The sequence below is a fragment of the Anastrepha obliqua genome, chromosome 3 (assembly GCF_027943255.1).
Source record: "Anastrepha obliqua isolate idAnaObli1 chromosome 3, idAnaObli1_1.0, whole genome shotgun sequence".
Lineage (NCBI taxonomy): Eukaryota > Metazoa > Arthropoda > Insecta > Diptera > Tephritidae > Anastrepha > Anastrepha obliqua.
In genome coordinates, this window is record NC_072894.1 from 139,508,801 (window position 1) to 139,521,533 (window position 12,733).

Below are 12,733 nucleotides of genomic sequence, written 5' to 3' on the forward strand. Positions count from 1 at the left end.
CGATAACGGTAATGATATTAATAAAGGATGATAGTGCAAAATAAAGTGACTGTTTTGGGAAGGCGTCACCTATGGTACTCAATTCGCCTTGGGTATGAATGACGTATTTTCGAAAGTAAACAGTTATTTCTGTGAATTTTCTTTCTTCTTCCTTCCGAACCAACGGTCATCAAGTAGGCCAATACTGAACTGCTACAGCAACAACTAGAACATAAACACTGATCGTAAATATCCCGAACATTTTAGGTTAGCTTTTCTCTCTTGCTGCTTAAGTTCGAAAATCCACACGAGTCTTTTAATGTATCGAGAAACTTTATATACTAGGAATGCACAATTGCCTCCGGCAGAATTGGGTCCCAGGGCACAGAGATATAACTGGGAAACGAAATAGCGCACACATTGACGAAGGAGGTTGTGGCCTCGCCTTCAGTAGAACCCGAGCCCTTCCTTGCTATGAGACAACACACCATCAAGGAGAAACTCAGGAGTGAAGAGATAGGTTTAAGAGAGGTTTGCTGGCACCAAACTAAGCAAAACCCTTACAAGAAGGGTAGAACCAAAAGAGGTTTAAACACTCATAACCCTCCCAAGGATAAACGGCCAATTGCAGCCAGGAGAAAGGCACATACGCTCAATCCAACCCAGCTCTATCCTGAGTTTAATAATGGAACTGGGTCTGGATGAGGTACTGTGATGAATAGAGGGCACAAAAGACCATTAGGTCTAATGAGGTGTATGGGGAATGTTTTTGCTGCTACAACAACAACCGTTCCCCCGTCAGTCGGTTCTACGTTACCGGAACGACCCGGATTTACTATATATTCGGCCAAGGACCCACTCCAGCATAACTCACCGTTACTTGTATGGAGAATGTTTTTGCAGCTACAACAACAACCATGAGGTCGAAATGCAAACCTTCTAAAGAAATCTTATCTAATCTAAATTCAAAAACTGTGGTGCAGCAAAAAAGTATTTCCGAACCTCTCACTATGATAAATGAACTTTTTTCATTGTGTTTGTTGTATTTTACCACTGACTTAAACATAAAACGTTGTCATTTTATTATCACTTGGATTCGCTGGATTCGCATAAGAAATACAAATGAGTCTTGGTGGGGATTTTGAAGCCAACGGTCGGCGTGCAACTTTCAACAAACTCGCAGATGTGGGCGGACTGCTACTATTTGGCATCTGTTGATTGGCTTCCCTTTCTGTGTAATTCTGCTTATCCAATATAGCGCTATCGTCGTCGTAAATATCACTAACACTTCTTGGTGAAATAAAGTTTGCTCTTCCAATCGCCTCCAAGCCATCTGGGTCCGGATCAGAAGCTACGCTATGAGTTGGCGACACATTTCCATCAGCAAAGGACTTTATTTTGTCACGTTGCAGTTCATGTAAAAAGTTCGTACTCTTATATTGTTTACTGACATTTTCCAACTGTTCCGTGGCGGTTTTATGCAGAGACTTGTGACGTTTGAAATTCGATGCATCGGCAAATGTACGCGGACAGAGTGAACATTTGTAAGGTCTCTCACCCGTATGAGTGCGTAAATGCTTTGTCAGTGCAGATTTTAATTTAAACCGCTGTAAGCACTGGTCACACTTAAATTTTAGTTGTGTGACTTTCGAAGATTCTGATTCATCAGGTGGCACGCTTGTTTGTATCAGACTCTGCAAATCGTCACCACTTAAAACGGCGTTCGGACCAGGTGGTGCATTAAGAGTCGGTAATATTTTTACAGATTTTACGATTGTGGTTTTTGGCCTAAGCAACGATGAAGTAGCCTCTGAACTTTGCGCAGAGCTAGAAGACTGGTTTGTGCAAATATCAACAGATTTCCGTTGGTTATCTTCAGACGCCCTCACATTTTTGTTGTTTTGGTCTTTCAACTGCAATCGTATTGCCTTTTGGGCCTTTTTAATATGCGTTTGTTTGTGTTGTTTACAATGCGAGCTGCTGTTAAATTTAGCGCCGCATGTTTCACATTTAAATGGTAATTGACCGGAATGCAGTCGCATGTGGGTCACCATATTGGAGCGATGCGCAAACGACTTGGGGCAGTGCTGAATATAAATAAAAATGGTTTAGTTGCAAGTTTCTCCATCTTAACGTTTTACTCGTTTTCAAACTTACCTCGCACACGTAAGGTTTATCTCCTGTGTGAGTGCGCATATGCAAAGTCAATTCGGTTTTATGCACAAATGCTTTGGCGCAAATGTCACATTTGAAGTTTCGTATGCCGGTATGTTTAGCCATATGGTAAGCCAAATTTGTTGCGTTCTGCAAAATGTATAATAATAAATGAATAAAGTGGGCAAATTTTATACGCTGATATTTAACGTCAGGTGTTTAATACAGTACCTTAAAGTTCGCGGTGCAGTGCTGGCATTTGTATGTCCGCGCACCGATATGGACCTGATTGTAATGTCTTAATACTGAATAGCGTGTTGGGTATAGTTTGTTACATTTCAAACATCGAAATGCATTTCTTTTGTGAGATAAGTCGGTTTCATCTTGCTCCACGTGCTCAACCGCAATAGCTACTGAATTGCTGCCGTCATCTTTCACCTCAGCTCTTCCATTTACATCCGAGGCAATGGATGTTATATGTCCCTCATCATCCACAACAATGTTTATAGTTGCGTCGGATTTCTCACCCGTCAGTTCTTTTTCTTGATTCGTTTTATTATTTGTAGTTCTATTTTTTGCCAGTATAGTCATTCCCTTGTGCCCCATTCGTGTTTGATGTTGTTTTAATTCAGTTAGCGTTTCAAAGTTAACTGTGCATTCCGTGCATTCGTAAATAGATTCATTATGGCTTCGTAAATGTTTTAAAAATTGAGATTGTTTGGTAAAAACTTCTTTGCAATATTCACAAATTAAACGGATCTCTGAATCGGCGGGTGTTGCATGGGGAGCTTCTTCTGAATTAACAGCAATTATTTCCGCTAAAGAAGCTCCATTTGCGGAACGCAGCTCGGCAATCGGTTTTATTGTGATTAAAGTACCAGTGCTTACATCTTCCGAATTGCTGCCTTTTGACGCTATACAAAATTGTTGCAGAATTGTGAATTGCAATTATTCAATAAATTTAAATTGCATTATATTTTACCTGTTTCAAATTCTAAAGTGTCTTGTTCCCATTCTAGGTCAGGAGTGGGATCACATGGAAATCGTCTTGTTTTTCTTCTCACTCGTTTAGGATATTTACTTAAAGGCTGTGTGGTTTCTGAGGTTTCTATGTCAGTTTGGGCTTTATGGCCCAAAGTCGTTTCGTTATCCAATTCGCTATTTATTTCCGATGAATTTTCAGAGCACTTAAAGCCCTCAGATTTGCTGTTTTTGCTTGGTTTTTCTATTGTTTCACTGTACTCCTGCATCCGTTGTTGGAACTTACGCTGCCCGTCCTCCACCATATGAAGAAAGTTCTCTGTAGATTCAGCATCCAAATGACAAGCCACACATAGCCACATTGGTAACGGAGAATTAGCACTAAACTGTTTATTTAAAAATATAATTTAACTTAAAAAAAGCTCAAAGGTTCAACATTTTACCTTTATGTTTATAAATCCCAGAGTGCGTTCGACTAAACAAATAATATCCCGATTATCATCCTCAGAAAGTTGCATCATATTGCGCTGCATTTCACCGCAGAGGCGGCAAACTCTCTCTTCATTTGATATATTTTCACATGGCTCCATTTTCTAACTAATATTAAAATGTTTCTTTATTCCACACATAAAATAAATAATAAGCTACATCAATTGTTTACGCGCTAGGTCTGTTCGATAGTTGGTAATTCGTACCAATTCTCACAACGTTATATCCACGGCGAATCTATTGAAGGCGGTATCCAAGGCGAATTTATTAAAGGTGATGTTGGTAAATCAGCAGATTTGTTTTTTTTTTTTTTCGCTGTGTCAATGTGGCTGCCAGCACAGAATAAAACAAGGCGAACTAATTGTTTGCTTCCTACTTTTCTAACACTTTGCCGTGACAATCCTACGTACAAAACATTGTTGTTGGTCTAGTGCGACCACCTTTAATAAATACGCCTTGGCGGTACCATTCGAGCAACAACAACATATTTTTTAATATTAGAACTGTCATGGGAAAGATAATAGAAGAATGTAATGAATGGCATATAAATAATATTCTCTTTGTCGAGTATTCACAACACAACAACAATTTTTCGTCCTTCCGTTCTACTGACATTTCCAAATTAAAGGAGAATGGAAAGAATCAAAAAGGAAAAAAATGTTTGGCCATGTCATTCCGTCTTTGTCAACAAGAAGGTCAGAGAACGTTAATGAATAGAGAAGTCTTAATGACTGGAAAGTGTTCATTTTCGAGGGGTACTCGTCTCGCGAAGACAATTCACCATAGACAGATTTTTCAACAAAAATTAACAGTGAGGGGCTGAATTATGTAAATTTAGCAGCAGTCGATAAGAATTTGTTGGTGATTAGAAGCAAAGAATCTACCTAACATTCTACCTAACTTTTTAATATGACCTATATATTTGAATTTCTCCAAATCATCCAAATTATGTACATATGTTATGTCTGTCTGTCTGGTGTCTGTAAAACTTTGTTGAATTACCTTCAACTGAATCAAAATCCTCTATAGCAAACGCTTCATTACCAGGCGCACAGGAAGATGGCATATGCAAATGTAAATTTGTGAATTTATATACATTTGTGAATTTATATACATTTGCGCATATGTATATGCTGTGTGTATGTGTGCTCACCAGCCACAGCTCAAGATAAAACGGTAAAACTTCGCAAGAAATCCAGCGCGCACTCATGGCGCAGCGCACATTCATTGGCACAGCATTGTGCATATACACATATTTACGTACATATATTGATGCATACATATGTACGATGCCGCGGGCACTCGACTTGACAAAAATTGAAGATTTATCAAATATTGGCAAATAATTCTTCGTGAAATATTCCAATATTGACTAATTTCAAATTGTCGAGAAAATTGGCATATGGGCGGCTCGTTTTATGAATGAAAGTTCTTGCTCTTAGAACTATGAGTTCGAATTTATCAATGAATTTTTTGAAGATGAGTTTTTGTTGCACATTACAATAGTTGAAACTGTTCGGCGCCGCCGCGACTGTTCAGCGCTATGGCAACTAGAATGATGGCCGCTACGCCTGCGTCTATGACTGCATTTTGTTCTTGTAGTCGCTGGGCATAGAATTTTAGCTTTGAACGACATACGCATTTTGAGGAATAAAGCGAATGCCCTGTGTGTGCGGTTGTATGTACATGCATATGTGTATATTAATAAGCATTGTTTTGCTTGAATTCAATATTTATATTTGCATATGCCATCTTTCTGTGTGCCTGGTAATGAAGCGTTTGTATACAGAATTTTTTGATTTGTTTGAAGGGATCAGCACCAAGTGTACATACGCACATACAAATATGTACATGAGTATTCAAAAGAAATTTGTTTTAGCATTTGTGAGGCAGGAATTTGATCATTAGGTTATTTACATGAAATATAAGGCGATGCTCGTGAGGTAGGTCATGTTGCTTCAGTGCATACATATGCGTGCAACACTATTTATTAAAGATGCAATAGAACTTAGTTGTCCCATATATGCAAATACGTTTCTTTGAAGTTTTCTTTTATTTATTTTAAACTTTTATACTATCTAGAAAATGCATACATACAAATGTATGTATATTATTATTCCCTGTAATAAAATGTAAATTGAAAAAGATTTGGTTTGCCAAAGGAACAAATAAATGCATGTTCAAATGTAAATACATATGTCGATATACCAAAACACTTGTATGCTATGAGTTAATTTCGACTCAAAAAATTAGTAAAAATTTTCATCAAATTTGTTTAGTTTTAAATTTAATAAAACGCACATACCAAAATGTGAGAGGTAAATTAAATCAAAATATTAAAGTTACTTTGATTTGATTTGGCGCATATAATAAATTCAATCATTTTTTCTTCATCACCTTTGTTTGAAAATACAAATTGAATAAATTTTCGTTTACCAAGGGAACATAAAAATGCACAAGCAAATGCCTTGCAAAATGCCGTCGGCATTTGTCAATTTGATTTCATACAGAAACCAAAAACTGAGCAGAGCCAATGTACTTGTACATAATTCATTGTAATCAGCTCTGTTAAGAACTTCCCCGCTGTCGAGTTAAGCGAGGTGAAATAGTGTTCGCGGTTTCACTTCATTTTTGACAATTCACACTATTCGTAGCTCGTGAGAATTCTCTATATTTAACGTTCTCTGAGAAGGTTGTTTTGAAATATTACGAAGAAGGAAAACAAAAAAGGGATGTGACTACAATTATAGCGTTGTATACACAACACAAGTGAAACTTCCAAGACAGACAAAGAAAGAGGAAGAGACCCGAGAGAGAAAGAGAGAGAAAGAATATATATCTAAATAAATTCACAACATTTGCAGAGAATACAAATAGACAAAATTTACAAATAAACGGAGACGGGTCGACCGATGTTGTTAAACGCCGGGCACAAACCGTGGAACAACGCGCACTACTCCGAGCGTTTATCACCCGCACAAACACAGCGATTCGGACCGCAAAAGAGGTTTACAATCGCGTTCGTCTATTTTTAATGGGGAAAATGTAATTGAAGATTGAAATATAAACAAAATAAAAATCTACGTGAAGTTTTTTTCTTTCTCAACTTCGATTCCAAGTACACGGTTTTCTGATTACGTTGGTTCATGGTTATATCTATCTAATTCTGAATTAGAAAATACAAATTCTAAATAAATGTAGGATCACAGCATGCAAATTTAAATTTTTCTTTTACGGTCTATTCTTCTCGTTACCAGATAGCAGAGAACGTTAAATATAGAGAATTCTCACGAGCTACGAATAGTGTGAATTGTCAAAAATGAAGTGAAACGGCGAACACTGTTCACCTCGCTCAACTCGAAGGCGGGGAAGTTTTTAACAGAGCTGATTACAGTGAATTATGTACAAGTACATTGGCTCTGCTCAGTTTTTGGTTTCTGTATGAAATCAAATTGACGAATGCCGACGGCATTTTGCAAGGCATTTGCTTGTGCATTTTTATGTTCCCTTGGTAAACGAAAATTTATTCAATTTGTATTTTCAAACAAAGGTGATGAAAAAAATGATTGAATTTATTATATGCGCCAAATCAAATCAAAGTAACTTTAATATTTTGATTTAATTTAAAAAAATACATTATAAAACGACCTCTCACATTTTGGTATGTGCGTTTTAGTAAATTTAAAACTAAACAAATTTGATGAAAATTTTTACTAATTTTTTGAGTCGAAATTAATTCATAGCATACAAGTGTTTTGGTATATCGACATATGTGTTTACATTTGAACATGCATTTATTTGTTCCTTTGGCAAACCAAATCTTTTTCAATTTACATTTTATTACAGGGAATAATAATATACATACATTTGTATGTATGCATTTTCTAGATAGTATAAAAGTTTAAAATAAATAAAAGAAAACTTCAAAGAAACGTATTTGCATATATGGGACAACTAAGTTCTATTGCATCTTTAATAAATAGTGTTGCACGCATATGTATGCACTGAAGCAACATGACCTACCTCACGAGCATCGCCTTATATTTCATGTAAATAACCTAATGATCAAATTCCTGCCTCACAAATGCTAAAACAAATTTCTGTTGAATACTCATGTACATATTTGTATGTGCGTATGTACACTTGGTGCTGATCCCTTCAAACAAATCAAAAAATTCTGTATACAAAACGCTTCATTACCAGGCACACAGAAAGATGGCATATGCAAATATAAATATTGAATTCAAGCAAAACAATGCTCTACACATATGCATGTACATACAACCGCACACACAGGGCATTCGCTCTATTCCTCAAAATGCGTATGTCGTTCAAAGCTAAAATTCTATGCCTAGCGACTACAAGAACAAAATGCAGTCATAGACGCAGGCGTAGCGGCCATCATTCTAGTTGTCATAGCGCTGAACAGTCGCGGCGGCGCCGAACAGTTTCAACTATTGTAATGTGCAACAAAAACTCATCTTCAAAAAATTCATTGATAAATTCGAGCTCATAGTTCTAAGAGCAAGAACTTTCATTCATAAAACGAGCCGCCCATATGCCAATTTTCTCGACAATTCGAAAATAGTCAATATTGGAATATTTCGCGTAGAATTATTTGCCAATATTTGATAAATCTTCAATTTTTGTCAAGTCGAGTGCCCGCGGCATCGTACATATGTATGCATCAATATATGTACGTAAATATGTGTATATGCACAATGCTGTGCCAATGAATGTGCGCTGCGCCATGAGTGCGCGCTGGATTTCTTGCGAAGTTTTACCGTTTTATCTTGAGCTGTGGCTGGTGAGCACATATACACACAGCATATACATATGCGCAAATGTATATAAATTCACAAACTTACATTTGCATATGCCATCTTCCTGTGCGCCTGGTAATGAGGCGTTTGCTATAGAGAATTTTGATTCAGTTGAAGGTAATTCAACAAAGTTTTACAGACACCAGACAGACAGACAACATATGTACATAATTTGGATGATTTGGAGAAATTCAAATATATAGGTCATATTAAAAAGCTACCTAACATTCTTTGCTTCTAATCACCAAGAAATTCTTATCGACTGCTGCTAAATTTACATAATTCAGCCCCTCACTGTTAATTTTTGTTGAAAAATCTGTCTATGGTGAATTGTCTTCGCGAGACGAGTACCCCTCGAAAATGAACACTTTCCAGTCATTAAGACTTCTCTATTCATTAACGTTCTCTGCAGATAGCTTGTAAGGATATGGTAAAAATATTTCCGTATGTAGCTGGAGAAAACAAAAATATGGAGACAAGAATGTGTAATACTCAGCCCGTTCCGCCTTAAATTTCGTCAATTTGTACCATGTGGAACGGTACGCAGAGAACGTTAATGAATAGAGAAGTCTTAATGACTGGAAAGTGTTCATTTTCGAGGGGTACTCGTCTCGCGAAGACAATTCACCATAGACAGATTTTTCAACAAAAATTAACAGTGAGGGGCTGAATTATGTAAATTTAGCAGCAGTCGATAAGAATTTGTTGGTGATTAGAAGCAAAGAATCTACCTAACATTCTACCTAACTTTTTAATATGACCTATATATTTGAATTTCTCCAAATCATCCAAATTATGTACATATGTTATGTCTGTCTGTCTGGTGTCTGTAAAACTTTGTTGAATTACCTTCAACTGAATCAAAATCCTCTATAGCAAACGCTTCATTACCAGGCGCACAGGAAGATGGCATATGCAAATGTAAATTTGTGAATTTATATACATTTGTGAATTTATATACATTTGCGCATATGTATATGCTGTGTGTATGTGTGCTCACCAGCCACAGCTCAAGATAAAACGGTAAAACTTCGCAAGAAATCCAGCGCGCACTCATGGCGCAGCGCACATTCATTGGCACAGCATTGTGCATATACACATATTTACGTACATATATTGATGCATACATATGTACGATGCCGCGGGCACTCGACTTGACAAAAATTGAAGATTTATCAAATATTGGCAAATAATTCTTCGTGAAATATTCCAATATTGACTAATTTCAAATTGTCGAGAAAATTGGCATATGGGCGGCTCGTTTTATGAATGAAAGTTCTTGCTCTTAGAACTATGAGTTCGAATTTATCAATGAATTTTTTGAAGATGAGTTTTTGTTGCACATTACAATAGTTGAAACTGTTCGGCGCCGCCGCGACTGTTCAGCGCTATGGCAACTAGAATGATGGCCGCTACGCCTGCGTCTATGACTGCATTTTGTTCTTGTAGTCGCTGGGCATAGAATTTTAGCTTTGAACGACATACGCATTTTGAGGAATAAAGCGAATGCCCTGTGTGTGCGGTTGTATGTACATGCATATGTGTATATTAATAAGCATTGTTTTGCTTGAATTCAATATTTATATTTGCATATGCCATCTTTCTGTGTGCCTGGTAATGAAGCGTTTGTATACAGAATTTTTTGATTTGTTTGAAGGGATCAGCACCAAGTGTACATACGCACATACAAATATGTACATGAGTATTCAAAAGAAATTTGTTTTAGCATTTGTGAGGCAGGAATTTGATCATTAGGTTATTTACATGAAATATAAGGCGATGCTCGTGAGGTAGGTCATGTTGCTTCAGTGCATACATATGCGTGCAACACTATTTATTAAAGATGCAATAGAACTTAGTTGTCCCATATATGCAAATACGTTTCTTTGAAGTTTTCTTTTATTTATTTTAAACTTTTATACTATCTAGAAAATGCATACATACAAATGTATGTATATTATTATTCCCTGTAATAAAATGTAAATTGAAAAAGATTTGGTTTGCCAAAGGAACAAATAAATGCATGTTCAAATGTAAATACATATGTCGATATACCAAAACACTTGTATGCTATGAGTTAATTTCGACTCAAAAAATTAGTAAAAATTTTCATCAAATTTGTTTAGTTTTAAATTTAATAAAACGCACATACCAAAATGTGAGAGGTAAATTAAATCAAAATATTAAAGTTACTTTGATTTGATTTGGCGCATATAATAAATTCAATCATTTTTTCTTCATCACCTTTGTTTGAAAATACAAATTGAATAAATTTTCGTTTACCAAGGGAACATAAAAATGCACAAGCAAATGCCTTGCAAAATGCCGTCGGCATTTGTCAATTTGATTTCATACAGAAACCAAAAACTGAGCAGAGCCAATGTACTTGTACATAATTCATTGTAATCAGCTCTGTTAAGAACTTCCCCGCTGTCGAGTTAAGCGAGGTGAAATAGTGTTCGCGGTTTCACTTCATTTTTGACAATTCACACTATTCGTAGCTCGTGAGAATTCTCTATATTTAACGTTCTCTGCGGTACGTGATAAAGAATATTTGAGCAAAGAGGAATATGCAAACTGAGTCATGGCAACAATTTACTAAAACAAGCAAACAAATAAATAAATAAAAATAAAAGCAACGCAAAAGATAAATGTTATCTGTGGGTTCAACACAAGAGTCAGTAATAGATAAATTTGTGTTAACGTAAAATTCAACACTCGACTCTTTACAAGGCAGATACATTAAAGGCGGTGGCACTACCCCAACAATAATGTTTTGTTCATTTCATTGTCAGAGCAAAGTATTGGCAAAGTAGAATAATGAATTAGCCTTGTTTGATTCTGGGCTGACAGTCACATGAACTGACGAAAGAAAAAAAAGCAGCTGATTTGCCGATACCACCTTTAATAGATTCGCCTTAACACACGTTGAAACATTCACAATAGTTGCAGCTGTCAATGTGCTACAGATCGAAGTGATGTGCTTTTTAAGTTTTCCGTAACGCATTCACACACCAGTTTCATCAAGGCGAATTTATTACAGGTGACAGCAAACACATGTAAGTAAAACCCTACATGTATTTGTTGTTGCGTTTGGTGCAAGCATCATGTCAAAATCAGCAAGCAAATGTAAACATACGAATGTAAACATACCAATACATACAAACAAAGCATATCATTTTGACGTAAGCCATACCTACGGCGAAAAATTCAGCTGGGTGAATGCTGTCACCTTATTAAATCCACCTTGAGTTTCATATATTTTATGGTTTCTATACAAAGCGAATTGAGTACTCACTCTATCGTCTTTGGTTTCTAGTCATGGCTGAAAGTGTCAAAAATATACACATTAAGAAATCGATGTGGTTTAACAATATATATAAATTAGTTTTATTCCTTCTATACCAGCACATGATTGGCGGTTTCATCTTCTTCCCTACAGAACCTGCAAGTTCCATTGGATTATATTCCCAGGTTAGTAAGTTGATGATTCAATCTGCAATGGATGTAGATTATATTTGATATTATTTGAGAACTATTGGTATCGATTATTATGGCTTGACAACTGAAAATTTCTAACTGTATTCACATTTCTGTCATCAGAAATCGTTTAACGCTAGAACAAATAGTGAAAATTTAATATGAAAAAAAAAATATGTTTGAGAAATTCATAGCGCAAAGTTTGAAGAAGACGCCGACGTGTCGATTTGTTGTCGTTCCCAACTTATTGGGCTGCAGCCTTCGCTTCCGTGTAAAACTTTACGTAATGATCTTAGATTACGTATTCATAAAATACAGCTCGTGCAAGAATTGAAGCCAACTGACCATCGTTTGCATCGCAGTTTTGCTGTTTGGACTCATAAATTAATTGGACTCATAAAATTGGATTGATTGAAGGAACGATGTAACTTGCAACAACGGCAGAGATCATATTCAAAAAATAAATGCCATGAAATCATCACCACATAATAATAATAAAAACAAATTCCTTCCAACAATATTTATATTACTTTACATCTTTACTTGCTTTCTCACAAAATGGATCTAACTTAGAAAAAAAAAGGCATCATCACACGAGAACAGTAGTAGTAAAACGGTGGTGGTCGCTATTAGGATTATTTCAGTAGAAATACTTAACCACTTCAATAACAACATACCTCAACCAACGTTTTTTCGTTGCGGTAGTTATTTGAATGAGTCGAAATCGATTTCAACCACATATTATATTTTGATCATATGGTAACTTTATGAATTTCTGACATTTCATATTATTCTCGTTATTTTTTTGTATGTCATTTCTACTCGGC

The 12,733-nt window shown here is 36.1% G+C and overlaps 1 protein-coding gene across 2 annotated transcripts; it reads right to left on the bottom strand.

Moving 5' to 3' along the window:
* Positions 1-988: 988 nt before the first annotated feature.
* Positions 989-4,087, bottom strand: LOC129242371 (zinc finger protein 135-like). Of its 2 annotated transcripts, XM_054878976.1 has the most exons (6): positions 4,070-4,087; positions 3,558-3,711; positions 3,116-3,500; positions 2,365-3,047; positions 2,137-2,283; positions 989-2,066 (listed from the first exon to the last, which is right to left on the bottom strand). In XM_054878976.1, exons 2-6 carry the CDS (start codon positions 3,702-3,704, stop codon positions 1,038-1,040), a joined length of 2,391 nt encoding a protein of 796 aa, XP_054734951.1. In that variant the 5' UTR covers positions 3,705-3,711; positions 4,070-4,087; the 3' UTR covers positions 989-1,037. The 2 variants fall into 2 exon arrangements, with proteins under 2 accessions (XP_054734951.1, XP_054734950.1); XM_054878975.1 differs by lacking the exon at positions 4,070-4,087 and having other exon boundaries at positions 3,558-3,796.
* Between the last annotated feature and the right edge of the window lie 8,646 nt (positions 4,088-12,733).